The 16,630-nt window shown below is 38.3% G+C and overlaps 1 protein-coding gene and 1 long non-coding RNA gene across 6 annotated transcripts in view; one reads left to right on the forward strand and one right to left on the reverse strand.

Annotated features, from left to right (window-relative positions):
• Window positions 1–16,630, forward strand: part of SPINK5 (serine peptidase inhibitor Kazal type 5) — an 85,892-nt gene that overhangs the window by 47,121 nt on the left and 22,141 nt on the right. For 3 of the 5 annotated variants that reach the window (XM_061423913.1, XM_061423910.1, XM_061423912.1), the window contains exons 17-26: window positions 3,385–3,512; window positions 5,158–5,242; window positions 6,114–6,241; window positions 7,117–7,180; window positions 9,320–9,447; window positions 10,983–11,079; window positions 12,523–12,650; window positions 14,276–14,348; window positions 15,250–15,377; window positions 15,521–15,599. In XM_061423913.1, the coding sequence (XP_061279897.1) occupies window positions 3,385–3,512; window positions 5,158–5,242; window positions 6,114–6,241; window positions 7,117–7,180; window positions 9,320–9,447; window positions 10,983–11,079; window positions 12,523–12,650; window positions 14,276–14,348; window positions 15,250–15,377; window positions 15,521–15,599 (1,038 nt within the window). The remainder of the gene's footprint in view (window positions 1–3,384; window positions 3,513–5,157; window positions 5,243–6,113; window positions 6,242–7,116; window positions 7,181–9,319; window positions 9,448–10,982; window positions 11,080–12,522; window positions 12,651–14,275; window positions 14,349–15,249; window positions 15,378–15,520; window positions 15,600–16,630) is intronic. The other 2 variants (XM_061423911.1, XM_061423914.1) reach the window with 2 other exon arrangements.
• LOC133251443 (uncharacterized) lies at window positions 722–15,548 on the reverse strand. The gene is made up of 5 exons (XR_009737620.1): window positions 15,467–15,548; window positions 12,352–12,412; window positions 10,737–10,845; window positions 6,084–8,183; window positions 722–1,676 (listed from the first exon to the last, which is right to left on the reverse strand). It is a non-coding gene; the product is annotated as an uncharacterized LOC133251443 (long non-coding RNA).

The following is a 16,630-nucleotide window of genomic DNA, read 5'->3' on the forward strand; positions in this document are numbered from 1 at the left end:
ATTTCAAAAACAGGATACAAGAGCCCTATCATTCACATTAGTTTAATTTACAAAACAAAGTGCACATAAATTATCATATTTTCTGTTTGTCATCATCCAGCTATGGAGGAATACCAGTACTCCCACCTTCAATTACGATTATTCAGTAATCCTTTGACTATTTTATATCAACTTCACCTTATTTTATAATTTTACAATTTACAAGTAGCACAGCAAACTCTGCATCTACTCTCACATAGTCTTAGGTAAACCTCACAAGGTTTACCTTTATTTATTCTATTTCCTAACAATAGCTGCCAAAGTATAACTCTAATAATTGTGTTTTTTTTGGGGGGGGGGATAGTTGACACAGCCTAAAAATTTGCCTCTAAACTGACTCATTTTCTTAATAATTTTTTGTTACTTGGAACCATCTTTTTGTTAGTAATTCAGAACTGAAAGTGTTTTATCCATAATGTCTGAAGAGTTTCTAAATCCTCATAGGTTTTTTGAATGGTCTTAATACAAGCTTCCTTCTCTCCATTGCCATTGTTATTCTTCTGTTTCAAATATGCATCTCCCATCCCTGTACTTTATCAAGAAACTCCCAGAAAGTTGTCAGTTTCTCTAGGTATCATACCTATATTTTTCTTTCCGCATATTTTTATTTCAGATATGTATTTCTAAGCTTAGGAATGTCTTTGCTTTTTCAGCCTTTTAAAGACAAAAGAAGGGTCATAATATTTGTTTTTTGGGCACATTATTTTAATTTAAAAATGTCCAACTTTATTGAGATACAATTGGATTATAACATTGGGTAAATTGAAGGTGTATACACTGGACACTTATAAATTGAAAAGTGTTTGTCACCATAGCATTAGCAAAAGTTCCATCATGTCATATAATTGCAACTGTTTTCTGTATGGAGAATATGGAATCTCTTAGGAACTTTTAAGTATATAATACAGTATTCTTAACTATAATCACCATGAACTAGAATGTATTCATCTTGTATCTGCAAGTTTGTACTTCTGACCACTTTTTCTCTTGCTCACACACACACACACACACACACACACACACACACACACATACACATACATGTAGCCACCATCTGCTTTCTGTGTCTGTGAATTTTGGCTTTTGGGGATTCTACAGATAAGTGATACCATATAGTATTTGTCTTTCTCTGACTTATTTTACTTAGCATAATACATTCAAGTTTTTTTTTTGACTCCCTGATATGACATTTATTGATCTAATATATGATGTTTATTGATATAGTAATAAATTGACAGTTAAGGAGACTAAAGTAGAGAGAAGTCAAGGCCAACAGTTGGACAATACACTGTCACACAGTCTTACTGCTATTCACTATAATGCCTACTAAATTTTATATTATTTCAGCTTCATAACTCATTTTTTTAAAAATTTTGATTTTAAATTTTGGGGCTGTGCTGGGTCTTCACTGCTGCTCGGACTTTTCCCTAGTTGTGGTGCACAGGCTTCTTGTTGCAGTGGCTTCTCTTGTTGCAAAGCAAAGGTTTTAGGGCACATGGGCTTCAGTAGCTGCAGCATATGGGCTCAGTGTTATGGTTCCCAAGCTCTGGGGCACCCACTCCATAGTTGTGACATACGGGCTTAGTTGCTCCATGGCATGTGGGATCTTCCCAGACAAGGGGTTGAACGCATGTCTCCTGCATTGGCGGGAGATTTAAAAAAAATTTTTTTTAAACTTATAAAAAATTTAAAAAAATTATTTATTTATTTTAATTGGAAACTAATTACTTGACAATATTGTGGTTTTTGCCATACATTGACATGAATCTGCCACGGGTATATTATGTGTCCCCCATCCTGAACAACCCCACTCCCCATCCCATCCCTCTGGGTTGTCCCAGTACACTGGCATTGAATGCCCTGTTTCATGCATCAAACTTGGACTGGTGATCTATTTCACATGTTTCAGTGCTATTCTCTCAAATCATCCCACCCTTGCCTTCTCCCACAGAGTCCAAAGTCTGTTCTTTATATCTATGTCTCTCTTACTGTCTCATGTATAAGGTCATCGTTACTATCTTTCTAAATTCCATATATATATGCATTAATATACTGTATTGGTGTTTTTCTTTCTGACTTCACTCTGTATAATAGGCTCCAGTTTCATCCACCTTATTAGACCTGATTCAAATGTGTTCTTATTAACAGTAATATTCCACTGTGTATATGTACCACAATTTTCTTATCCATTCGTCTGTGATGGACATCTAGGTTGCTTCCATGTCCTGGCTATTGCAAACAGTGCTGCAATGAACATCGGGGTACACGTATCTCTTTAAATTCTAGTTTCCTTGGTGTGTACGCCCAGCAGTGGGATTGCTGGGTCATAAGGCAGTTCTATTTCATTTTTTAAGGAATCTCCACACTGTTCTCCATAGTGGCTGTACTAGTTTGCATTCCCACTAAGTGTAATCCCTCAGTATAAGAGGGTTCCTTTTTCTCCATATCCTCTCCAGCATTTGTTTGTAGACTTTTTGATAGCAGCCATTCTGACTGTCATGAGATGGTACCTCATTGTGGTTTTGATTTGCATTTCTCTGATAATGAGTGATGTTGAGCATCTTTTCATGTGTTGGTTAGCCATCTGCATGTCTTCTTTGGAGAAATGTCTGTTTAGTTCTTTGGCCCATTTTTAGATTGGGTCGTTTATTTTTCTGGTATTGAGCTGCATGAGCTGCTTGTATATTTTTTGAGATTAATTCTTTGTCAGTTGCTTCATTTGCTATTATTTTCTCCCATTCTGAAGGCTGTCTTTTTACCTCACTTATAGTTTCCTTTATTGTGCAAAAGCTTTTAAGTTTAATTAGGTCCCATTTGTTTATTTTTGCTTTTATTTCCATTACTCTGGGAGGTGGGTCATAGAAGATCTTGCTGTAATTTATGTCAGAGAGAATACACTCATTTTATCCAAATTGTAAATGGCAGGATTTCCTTCTTTCTCATGAAGGTCCAGTAATATTCTAAGTTTTTCTAGGAATCCTCCCCTTCTAGGCCTGTTGAGTCTCTTCCCCTTTAATGTTTCCTAGCTTTTATAGATTGTGATGTGTGACACATCATAAACATATATATTTTATATTGGTCTCCACCAATTTTATCAGCCTTCCTCTGCACCTCTGTTGTAAGCACCCTCAAGAGGATGCTGACATTAAACATTTTCAGATCCACTATAGAGTCAGCACAATTTTGAGTCCATGATAGAAACTTTTTAAATGCTTTTGATTTACTGCTATATGTATTCACTTTTCTTTTTCCTTCTTACTCTGCATTAGTTATTCTTCAAAACAGACAGAAGTGTAGAGAGGGTAGAAAATCACTCTCTGAGAGCATATTTTCTTCATTTTCCAGGAACTCTGCAGTGAGTTTCGGAACCAGGTGAGGAACGGAATGCTCATATGCACCAGGGAGAATGACCCTGTCCGTGGCCCGGATGGCAAAATGCATGGAAACAAGTGTGCCATGTGTGCAAGCCTGTTGTGAGTGTCTAAGCTCTTCCCTCCCTTTCAATCTCTTCATGATTTATGAGCCCTGTGTCTCAGTTTCTTCATAAATGTATAGAATATAGACTATTACTTAGATGCTAGACAATTTTAAAAGCACATGGAAAAGACATTAAGTAACACTGAGTCACAGTGACAATGTTATTCTCTATTCAGCTATCTCTCTATCTTCTACCTAAGGCATAGGGAGAATCTTAATTTAGTGCAAATATATTTTTACACCTGACAATCATCATTTGTAACAAAAAGAGACCAGCAGTTTGTTGATTGATCTGGGTGAGATTAACTGTTTTTAACACTTGACAACCATCATTCATAACAAAAAGCAGAAATTGGATGATCTGGGTGGGATTATATGTTTGGTTCTTTTCCCACCCCTGACATTTTATGATTCTTGAGTATATTCAGATACTGGTTAAGGGAAAACCAGCTGAACAGAGGTCTCTGGGATCAGTGTGTAAACACTTCTAAAATAGCCTGAACAAGAAATGGAACAGCATGGACTGTATTTATCTTTTCAGGGGCGTTACCATGTGCATTATTACCATATGAAATAAATATTTGTATAAGTGACTTACTGTAAAGATTGAAAGCCTTAAGACTTAGGGCCACATAATAGATGTTTACTGAACTGTCTTCTTTTCAAGCAACATCCATATTCCTCTGGGTCCCTGTTTTCCTGAGTGGGACCAGAGCTCCACCGTGTGGGACAATATAGAAATGCAATCATTATCACCTCTGATTCTACTCCTTCTTAGATTCTCAGTCCTCTAGTGAGCCCCACACTAAAATAAATGCTGAAAAAAAAACTTAAATAATATATCTGTGTAAAGAGGTGCAGCGTTATTGTCTCTTAACTGTCATATGTTTTGGTCTAATATAAGTATATTCACATAGTTCCTTAGAGGAGAGATTGATAGAAGCAGCCAGTAGATTAAACAGTGCCTGAGATTCAAGAAATCAGGGCTCTCCTCTCACACGCTTGATTTGCTAATGCTGTATTAATGACTATACTAGGTGTGATATATGCTAAGGATTTTTCCAGTTCTGATAATGGTACATGTCAGTAGAAAATAGCTAGGATGCCAAAATTTTAGGCTTATGATTTCCCTCAAAATATCAGGTGTGAAATCTTCTTGGACTTGAATCATTATTATACTCCAAAACTTGAATTCAAAATTGAATTTTAATTCAAGATAATATTTAAATTTTTAATTTTATAGTTAGACATGGTTTATTTTGATTATGGGTCCATCATAGGATTGTAGCAATCCTTAGTCTCATCATTATAATTGTAATTATTTAGATAGCAATTTTGAAAAATCAAGGCAATTGTTGCTCTTTTTCAGATCATTGATTGAAGTCACTGACAGAAAAAAGTCCACCCAAGGGTCACATACTGATTAAAAAAAAAATACTAGTTTTGTATTTTTAAGGGCAATTATTAACTATCGAAGTTATCTGCATTATTGGGCAAAGTGTTAGCACCTCTTGATTGGATAAATTTGTACTGAATCTGATTTTTGGTCTGGAAAACTCTCATTCTTTCTTAAAATATATTACCAAAGAGAATGGAAAACTGAATTTAGTTTGTATCTTTTTTTTTTTTTTTTAATTGCAGCAGACTTGAAGAAGAGAAGAAAAATGTTGGCAAGGAAGAAAATGACAAAGCCGAGACTGAGAAAGTTAAGAGAGAAGCAGCACAGGTAACTGTTTCAGGTCCTTGGAGCCGCATGAACACCCCATTCTCTCTGGGCAAGGGAGAGAAAGACCCCACGTACTACTTTTTTTATGGTTTCTCTGACAAATTACCAGAAACTTACTGGCTTAAACCTTACAAACTTGTGATTTTATGATTGTTTAGGTTATAACTCTGACATGGACCCAAGGGGCTAAATCACAGGGTTGGCAGAGCTGTGTTCCTTTCTGAAATCTCTACAGGAGAGCCTGTCTCTGCTTTTTCTAGCTTCTAGAGGCCTTTCATGAAAGTGCTTTGGGTCTTGGACTCTTTCCATCATCCTTAAACACTGCATCTCTAGTTGTTCTTCTGTAGGCACAGCTCCTTCTCACTGTGCAGTCTTAACTTGTCCAGTCTTAAGGTTTGACCCTTGTGATTTCATTGGGCACACTAAGATAATCCATGATAATATCCCCATCTCTAGGTCCTTAACTTTTTCACAACTGCAAAGTCGCCTTTGCTCTGCAACATATTCACAGGTCCTGGATATCAAGACTTGGATAGATTTCGGGTCAGGAGCTAATATTCTGCCAACCACAAACTGCTTTATGAAAGGGACAATAAATAACTGTTTTTAATCTCTCACAGTGCTTACTTCAGAATAATATTTGAATTAAGTTGAAGGTTTTCTAATGAGATAAGTGATAGTAATCTTATATTCCACAATAATGTGTGACCTCAGCATCTGAAAAGTGTCTTGTCTAGTATTGACCTTCTGTGTCATCATCTTGATGCATCCATTATGTTTGGGGCATTATATCCTAGTTTTCAAAGGGGTAACGTGGAGGAAGCATTCAGTATTTCATTACCTGATGCTTAACTCCTCCCTCATTTGGCAGGAGCTGTGCAGTGAATATCGTAACTACATGAGGAATGGACAACTTCCGTGCACCAGAGAGAACGACCCCATTGAGGGCCCCGACGGGAAAATCCACGGCAACACTTGCTCCATGTGTGAGGCCTTCTTGTGAGTAGAGCTGCGGCCACTGTTCCTCCTAAGTGCTGGAGAGGCTAGGCCTGTGGTGGGCGAGAGAGAGCATGTTGAAGGCTCCCTCTCTGAGGCAGACAGTGAAGGTGACCTTTTCACTGAGTTTGGGGATTTACTATTACAAAGCTGTCTACTTAGTGCATTTCTTTATAGTGTTCTCAGTGTTCTGAAAGGTACTTGAATTGCTCTTAAGGCGGGACCATGTACTAAGGGGAAATTCCCCCAGAGTTAATGGCATACAAGGATTGGCCATTTTTGTTCTGCATACATACTGTCATGAATAACCCAAAGATGTAATCACTGGGTGCTAACAAATTGAAAGTACACTATCGTCGCATCAATTTTTTAAGTATCCTCATTGCTTCCTGGGAAGAAGGACCACATCTTTGTTTTCCAAAGGAAGCAGAGTAGTGAAAATTTATTTACTGGTTGGCTATGCCTGTGTCTTTGCTGCTGCTGCTGCTAAGTCGTTTCAGTCGTGTCTGACTCTGCGTGACCCCATGGACGGCAGCCCACCAGGCTCCCCCATCCCTGGGATTCTCCAGGCAAGAACACTGGAGTGGGTTGCCATTTCCTTCTCCAATGCATGAAAGTGAAAAAATAAAGTGAAGTCGCTCAGTTGTGTCCGACTCCTAGAGACCCCATGGACTGCAGCCCACCAGGCCCCTCCATCCATGGGAGTTTCCAGGCAAGAGTACTGGAGTGGGGTGCCATTGCCTTTTCTGCCTGTGTCTTTAGGTAACACTAAAAATAAGAGGTGCAGAAGTAGGGAATATATCTATCTAGAGAGATCCACTTTAGGATAATAGGTACGGTACTAGGAATGGATTGATCCCCTTGCCTTTCTCTTACAGCCAGCAAGAAGCAAAAGAAAAAGCAGCCGCTAAATCCAGAAAAGCTAAGAGAGAAGCTGAAAAGGTAGTTATGCTGGAAGCTTCATACCACAATGAAGCTTTGTAGTTTCTCTTTAAAAATAACTCACGGGATCACTGAAGGCCTATGTGCGAGAACTCAGGTTCAGTTAGTCCAGGCCTCGATAAAACTTTCTTAAAGAGTCAGTAGAGATTTTCGGTTGCGACTATTTGGTCTCTGTCATGACTACTCAGCTCTACTACTGTAGCTCTAAGGCAGCCATGGATAATATGCAAACAAATGGGCATTTATTTTGCATAAATAAAATTTTCCAGTAACTTTTTATTTATGCAATAAGGTGGTGGGCCAGGTTTTGCTCACAGGCCATAGTCTTCAGACTTCTAATTTACTCCATTGCCCTATTTTTAAATGATTTAAAATCCAGAGAGAGGAAGAACTTGTGTACAAAGGTAGTGAGAATATTGGTTTCAGAATCTTTATGTTTTTCCAAATTTGTCACACTTGAAAAATGGGAACAACAGAATTCAAGACACCAAATCTAGCATTACCTCCATACAACATGGAGCTTTGGATGAACACATTTCGACAAACCAGGAGTGTCCCTTGCTTTCATTATTTCTGGGGCCAGCATTTGAGCAAAAATTAGAGCAACACTCCCAAATAATATTTTCTTGGTTCCAAAAGGACTCACTCCAGGTAGATTTTTCCAGGTTTGTGGTCATTTCCTTGCCCCCATCAAAAACTATTGATGTTAAAAATAATCTCTAATGAAATATCACTTGGAATTCTGAATGATTTGGTTTGTTTTACAACTGTATTTCCCACAATTGAGAATCTGAATTTTTAAAATATTAGCTCATATGCTTTCCTTTTTTCAACATCAATAGGAGACTAGTCTTTAGCATCAGATGATTTCACATTAGCTACTACCAATAAACTATCCTCTCATATTTCTTTTGCTAAATATGACCAGTTAGGGAATCTGGCAGTGAACCTTGCAGCAGAGCTAGGAAAAGTCACTCTTGTCTTCACTGAGTTTCGACTTGAACTAAAAGAAACAGAAAAAAATACAAAGTCAATCTTACTTGCCATCAGTAATTAATTATATGATCTTAAGTATTTGCTTATTCCATCTCAATTCCTCATAAATTTACTGAGTACTTCCGAGATGTCAGTCATTGTAGATATGTGTAGAAATATATTATCTCACATTATTGTCATAACAATTCAGCACATGTACTGAATACTTAATATTGGCATTATTATTTTAACTGTGTGGAATTTATATTATTTTCATTTTATAGAAGAGGCAGTTGAGGCACAGAGAGGGTAAGACCCCTCACCCAAGGTCGCAGGGCAACAGATTAGAATTCTAACTAACAATATTAAATAGCCATCAACACATTGGGTTTGTCTGGACACACCTGGAATATTATGTTAAATTCTGTAGGAAAGGGAAAGAAATCAGAATGAGAAATGGTGCAAATGACTGAAAAAGACTGGAACAAAAGGACTGAAGTATCTGGGGGTGCTTTGCTATGGGAGAAGGACAAGAGGATTTTCTCCAGATATTTGAAGGAGTCCGTGTGGAAGAAGAAAAATATCCTCAGTTTTTCTGAGGGAAGTAAGATATGTTGACTCCTAAGTAGCACATGGCTAATTTGTGGGAATGATCTAATAGAAATTCTGGAATGAATTATCTGGAGGGTAATGAACTCCTTATCACTGCAGGTGTTACAGTGCAAATTACACAACTTATTGGCAGGCGTGACATAAAGGGGAGTATCAGGTGAACTTCAAAGTTCTACCTAAACCTTAATTCTTTACAATTCTATGTTATATACAGTGTTCTTATTGCATTATAATATAATAGAGATAGACAATGAAGTCTTGATTAAGAACTGTGTCCAATCCTCTGAAAACCCAGTTTATTAAGAGATTCTTGCTTATGTGTGACTGCCAGGTTCAGTCTGGACTTGGAAGCTAAATCTCAAGGAAAAAGAAACAGGAACCTCTTTTTAAGTCCTGTGGTCTTAGTAGGAATTGAACAAAACAACTGCCAGAAAGAAACATTCATAGGTCATTTTCCTTTTCCTTTTTTTTCTCCAGGAAGCACTTAGTAGGGACCCAGTAGGGTTATTTTCAAGAAAATACCCAAGCTCTTGCCTTTTCTCCTTCTTTTAGGATGCATGCAGTGAATTTCGGAGCCTTCTTCAAAATGGAAATCTTTTCTGCACTCGAGAAAATGACCCTGTGCGTGGCCCAGACGGCAAGACCCATGGCAACAAGTGCGCCATGTGCAAAGCAGTCTTGTGAGTGTGCAGATCAAGTCCATGCTGTGGGTGGCAGAGCTGGGAGGATAGTATATAGTGTTGGTTCTTTCCTTACATGTATTGTAAAAGCAACAAACGATCATGTGTAAATCATTTTAGGGTGACTCTTTCTTTACAGAGGCTCAGATTCACAATTCTAGAAACAGACAATAGATGGCCAAGTTATTACACTACCTTCTCCATTAGCCCTGGGACACCGCCTCACAGTGGATCACACCATCTTTCTTAATAAAATTCTAAGTCCTGTGCCGTCAGGTGGATCCCTTCTCTGGATTATTTTGTAATCCTCATCGGAAAGAATGCACAGATTTTACTACCAATCTAACTCCTCTACCTACATTTTTTTAAAAAATCACATTTTTAGGAAATTAAAGATAGCTCTTTACACAAGGTTTGGAAGTATATCTGAAATATTTGTCATTTAACAGTCATTTGCTGAACATCTAGAATGTTTACGTGTATAATGGTTATACAAAGATGAATGAAATAGTATTACCAGAAATGATATAGTTCAGTAAGGATTAGACGTGGGAATAAACTAATATAATACAAAGGAGTAATTGCTAAATGAAAAATGATGTATACAATGTGTTATGGTAGTTCAGGAAAGGGAGAGTTAATAGAAAGTTTTATGGAGGGATAAAACTGGATCTGGTAATTTGGATAATATGTGAACAGTACAGGAAGGAATGAGGATAAAACAGGGAGCAGCATAGGTAAAATCTAAAATTAAGCAAGGTGTAGTATGTACATAGAAGAGAAAGTCATTTTAATTAGAACTTATCTACTTCACCAGCTTTGAAGGCCAGATCATGGATTTTGAAGCCAATTCTGTATATAGTGGTGAGCTGCTAAAATTTTTCAGCTAGGAGAATAAGTGGCATAAATGTGGTTCCTTTTTGGAAGATTCATATGTTAGCAGTAAAAAGAAAAGCAAGGTACCAAAATTCAGAATACTGTTGGTGGTAGTAGGGAGTTACAGTAATCCAGCAAGAGGTAACTAGAACACAGAGCTAGAATAGAAGGTGAGTACATCAACACGGGAGACACAGCAAAGTGAAACCAAGGTAAATAGCCATGTGAGCTAAAGAAGAGGGAGCAGTCAGGGATGGCTCCAGTGTTTTGTCCTTTCTGAAGGAGAATTCAGGAGGAAGAACACATTTGGTAGAGGAGATAATTATGTTGGGACCTCTTTAATATGAGGTGTTTGAGAGAAATCCCTCTGGAGATTCACGGGAGCATTTACAAAATGCTAATTAATTGCTCACCAAGTCTTGCTTGTGGTTCCGTAAACGCTGGTTTTCTTCTACTGCAATAAGAGTCTTCCAGGCAAAAGGATGCAACGTAATGCATTTTTCTATTTTCAAAGAATAGGGCCTGCAATGTAACAGATGTTCAATAAAAGCTGACGGATTCTATAAAAATCTAATATGGTCACAGGATGAGAAACTCATAGAAATGCATTCCACTTTCTGTAATCTATTATTCCCTACCTCCCACTTTCTAATTTTCAGCCAGAAAGAAGATGAAGAAAGAAAGAGAAAAGAGGAGGAAGATCAGCGGAATGCTGCGGGCCATGGTTCCAGTGGTGGTGGAAGAGGGAAAGCTAAGGTGAGAGCTGCCTCTGAGTTCCATAACCAGAGTGGGCTCAACTCAGTGGCACTGGGGCCATGGCAGAGCCTGTGGTCAAAGGCTATGAGTGTACACAATGCTGAGCTGGAGAGCATCCTTGGAAGGACAGGGGATTTCCCCCTTATGACTGCAGAGTAATATCCAAGCAATTTTTAGTTTCTCTAGGGCTCACTCTGACTTCTCTGAACTTGAAAATAATTAACATGATGACCTGATCCCAGTCTCCTGACTCCTCTTTCTGTCATCTAGCTTTGAAGCCAATACATGATCCTAGGAGAGGAAGTGGCATAAATATAATGATGATCCACATCACGTGTTCTTTAGTTCCTTTCATTATGCGCTCTCTCTGACTGGAGCCACTTTTGGGAGGTATATTTGCTATTGTTCCAAGACAGGATAATATGGTGAAAGAGCACAGGTTTTTGAGTCAGGTAGTTTAGGGTGTGATCCTACCTTTGCCACCTAGACTTGCAAAGCATTGAATAAATCACTTCATCTCATTCAACTGTATAGTTTCTCATACTTAGCAGTACTCTTATAGGGATACAGTAACTTAGGCGAGTGTTGGCACATTTCCTGAGATGTTTTAAATGTCACTATGACAATGTTGCATACAAGCCCACTCCTCAGGCATGTGAACACAATTGCTAAGATCACAGACACCTTGTCTTTAGTCGTATGACCTGGGTATGTTAAGACCCTCTCTTTGCCTCCAGATCTGACATAGGCCCAGTATTTGCCTCTGAAAAATTTTGGCTTTTATGTTTGTACGTATTTTCTCCTATAGAAGGTTTGAGTTCTTACTTTCAAGTACAGACTTGTTAAGACCCTTTGTGTATCTTGTCTAGAATTTACTCAAGCCTGTCTTCTTTGGCATTTTGCATGATTTTATGCTTTCTCCTAGCACTTCTTTCTCTCTCCTATCTACATTAGAGGTCAGCAATTTTTTTTTGTTTTCTGTAAAAGGCCAGATAGCAAATATTTTAGGTATTGCAGGTTACACAGTTTCTGTTACAACTATTCAACTCTGCCACGTCTATGGGAAATCAGCCATAAATAATACCTAAATGAATGAGTGAAGGTGTGTTTCAAGTTTTATATATAAAACTTCCTATATAAGAACAGACAGCAGGACAGATTAATGTTGTAGGCTAGAGTCTGCTTACCCTTGGTCTATGCGATTAAATTCCAGCCAGCTTTATAATTTCCTTGTGTAAAACCTTAAAAGCAACATTACCCATGACAGCTGACCTCTTAGAATATGGATGATTCCAGCCTCTCTTCTGTTGACAGCAATCCTAGGTGTTACATGCTGTATAAGAGGAGATAGATAAGAACTTCTGACTCAGATTATTTAAGAAACTTAATAAACATACAACAGACCAAGTCATCCAGGGGGCCTGCTCTCTTTTCCCTTTTCAGGACCAATGTGCTGAGTATCGGGAAAAAATGAAAGATGGAAAACTCAGCTGCACTCGCGAGAGTGATCCTGTCCGTGACGCAGATGGCAAATCATACAACAACAAGTGTACCATGTGTAAAGAGATACTGTAAGTACTTTGCTCAACCTGTTTGTCTAAAAGAGATAGACACATATTCCTCCTGAATTAATGGCTGTTTCTCATTTGCCTGTAGTTTCTTTCATGAAATTTCTGTTAATTCTCAAATATCTCCTTCTATTGCATCTCCTAAGGAACAATGAGCCCAAACAAGGGCAGCTGATTCCTACTCTATTTTGTATCATAATTCTGTGAACTATAAGCCACTGGAGATTTTTTATCAGATCCGTGACTGTAAATTAAATTCCACCAGACTGAATCATTAGTCTCTTTTTCCTAATATTTTGTTAAGGTTCCATGACTTAATGTTTGTTTGAATCTTCAGGTTACACTGACTACCACTTCCCTATTTTTATTTTCAATTGAAGGATAATTGCTTTACAGTATTGTATAGGTTTCTACCAAACATCAACATCAATCAGCCATAGGTTTACCCATGTCCCCTTCCACTTGAACATCCCTCCCACCTCCCTCCCCATCCCACCCCTCTATGTTGTTTGAAAGAAATGAAACTCAAACCGAGCCCTGGTTTGAGTTCTCTGAGTCATATAACAACCTATTTCTTATATATGAAAAGGGAGCTCCCTAAAATACACACACACATATATTCATGTTATATATATTCATACACATTTCTTTTAAGCATAAAGCCAAATGAAACTTTGAAAGAGATATACATGTACCAGAGTTCTGTACTGTTTGGATCTTGGATCAGAAACACCTGGGTTATTAAAAGTCAGATTACTGAATCTCAATGTAGATCCTGTCAGTAAAACTGTTGGGATTGACAGTGAATCTGATTTTTAAAATCTCACAGGTCATTCTTAATGTACATGAAAACTTAGGAACCACTAGCATAAATATTTTATCAGAAAGGTAAAAGATTAAAGAAACCCCTGCCCCCCAAACCGTAATCCTAAGGTACTTCCTACACCACTTGTCTTCTATCTTGGAATCCACTGGTAACCTAGATAAATTGAAATGTTAGTACTAATCACTCAGTCATGTCCAACTCTTTGTGACCCCATGGACTGTAGCCTACCAGGCTCTTCTGCTCATGGAATTCTTCAGGCAAGAATACTGGAGAGGATTGCCATTTCCTTCTCCAGGAGATCTTGCCAACCCAGGGATCAAACTTGGGTCTCCTGCATTGCAGGCAGATTCTTTACCATCTGAGCCACCAGGGAAGCTTAGGAACAAGAATGATGAATTGGTAAGGAATTAAAACTACAACTTATGAAAAAAAAGGTGAAAGAACTGAGGAAGCTGGACTTGGAGACCTGAAGCTTGCTTTTAAATATCAGAAGGATTAATATCAGGAAGAGATAATGGATTTAGCAGGCTTGTTCCATGCTTTCCTGAGGGTGTGAAGTAAGGATGAAAGCTACAGGGAGATTAATTTGGACATATATGAAGGAGACTTGGACATTAACTGAGTTGATCTCACTAGAATATCTTGTAGTGGGGAGCTTCTTAATACCCAAGGTGACTGTCCATCTCTGAGAGGTGCAGAGAGATTCTCTATGAAGAAGGTGGATTAGAATACATAAACTCTTAGGCCTCTTCCAAACCTGGATATGTGTTAACAACATGACTACTGAACTCTTCTTTTTTAGGCAAAGAGAAGCAGAGGGAAAAAACAGGCAATCTGTCTACAGGTCAAATGGGACTGATTCAGCATCAGGAAAGGTAAATCATTAACTATGTTTGGGCAAGAATGGTCTTTCTGTAAGTCATTACTTGGCTATCAAAAAGGTGGAAAGAGCATGCCAGTTGTTGCCAGTCAAGATCTTATGCTTAGAAGCTCAGAAGTCATCATGAATGTGAATATCACTGATAACTTGTTCGGTGCAGAAATTTAACACCAAATGGAAATCTTCCAGCCTAACACTTTATAAAACACTTTTATAAAGAGTAGTTTATTTAATTATCTCAATAACCTGGTCAACTAAGATTTTCCCTATCTCATTTTATAGATGGGGAAAATGAGGTTTGGCTGCTATAACAAATTATTACCAACAATAGCTTAAAACAACCCTGATTCAGCATCATATATTTCTGGAGTTCAGAAGTCCTAAACAGGTCTTACTGTGTTAAAGTCAAGGTGTCAGAGAAAGGCTGCTTTCCTTGGTGGAGGTTCTGGGGAAGATCTTTTTCTTTGCCTTTTTTTTTTTTTTTTAATGTTGTATCATTCCGACTCTGGTTTGCCTGCCTTCCTGTTTCACTCATAAGAATCTTTTTGATTATAATGGGCCCACCCAGATAATCCAGCATAATCTTCCCATTCTAAAGTGACCTGGTTATAAAGCCACCTAACCTTGATGTGGGGGAGCTCTACACTGGACCACAGAGGTGTCCAAGTGATCATTTTTGGACTATGTAGCCTTACATGGCAAGCAGGAATTAAGGTTGAAGATGGAATTCACCTTCAGAAATTACCACTTGGACACCTCTGTGGTCCAGTAAAGAGCCTCCCACAGCAAGATTAGGTGGCTGCCCAACTCCTAAGTCAAAATCTTCAAAATTTTCAAGCTCAGTCAAATACTATGTGAAAATAGCCATCTCCAATATATTTTTTGCTTCTTTTCAGGATGTATGCGATGAGTTTAGAAGTCAAATGAAAAATGGAAAGCTTATTTGTACCCGAGAAAGTGACCCTGTACGGGGTTCAGATGGCAAGACACATGGTAACAAGTGTGCTATGTGTAAGGAAAAGCTGTGAGTATTTTTCGAAAATGAGCTTTTAATTGTTGAGTCTTAAATAATCACTCATTCGTTCAAGACTTTTTTTTTTTTTTTAAGCATACCTGAGGTCTTTGTTCATTTTGGTTGAAACGTTTCTTCTCATTTTTCTCTTCAAGGGAAAGGGAAGCAGCTGAAAAAAAGAAGGAAGAGGGGGACTACACGAGGAACACAACCGGAAAGGACAAGGAAAAACAGGTAATACATGCCAGACGTATCTTGTGCTCAACTGCTGTCACACCTGACTCTGCAACCTCATGGACTGCAGCCCTCCAGGCTCCTCTTGTCTATGGGATTTCCCAGGCAAAAATAGTGGAGTGGCTTGCCATTTTCTTCTCCAGGGGATCTTCCCGACTCAGGAATCAAACCCATGTCTCTTGCATCCCCTGTATTGGCAGGTGGATTCTTTACCATTAGTGCCACCTGAGCATGCTTATGCTTAAATTTGGATGAGTGGTTGCAAGCTTGGTTTATTCAACAAATAAACAGAATGCATATTATGGAATGCATACTCTGTCCCAGTTGTTGTGAACTTGATGATAAACAAGAAAGACATGACCAGATATTCAAAGAAATAACATGGAATTTAACTGTCCTTGAGATGGCTGGATGGCATCACTGACTCGATGGACATGAGTTTGGGTGAACTCGGGGAGTTGGTGATGGACAGGGAGGCCTGGCGTGCTGCGATTCATGGGGTTGCAAAGAGTCGGACACGACCAGGACTGAATTGAACTGCAACTCTGATGCAATTACCACACATTATAGGAACAATGGCAATTGTCAAATTATTGTTATCAACTTGATCTCCCCTCTGAAGTTTAAAAACAGTTATGCAAATAGATGCCAAATTTATAAACAAGAAAAGGATCTAAAGCTTGGAGCTCCAGATGGTAAATTCTTGGCACTCTAGTGCCATCTTGTGTTCAACTTGGGGTTTTAAAAATGAGGTTCAATGTTTTACAACACCAGCACATAGACGATGACACAGTGCAACCTCTTCTAATCCAGCTGTGGACTGAGAAGAGTGAAACAGTGAAATTTCCCCAGGAAAGTTTTCCCATTAAAGAGGCAACTTTTCATTAGTTTTATGCTGACTAAGCAAAATGAAACATTAGTAGTAATGGTCATTTTTGAAAAATAAATTGGGAATATCTGTTACCCATATTTTGGTAGATCAACGGCTTTGAGAAAATACTTTATTGTACAACTTGAAATGACCTCTACTG

This window comes from Bos javanicus, chromosome 7, assembly GCF_032452875.1.
Source record: "Bos javanicus breed banteng chromosome 7, ARS-OSU_banteng_1.0, whole genome shotgun sequence".
Taxonomy (NCBI): Eukaryota; Metazoa; Chordata; class Mammalia; order Artiodactyla; family Bovidae; genus Bos; species Bos javanicus.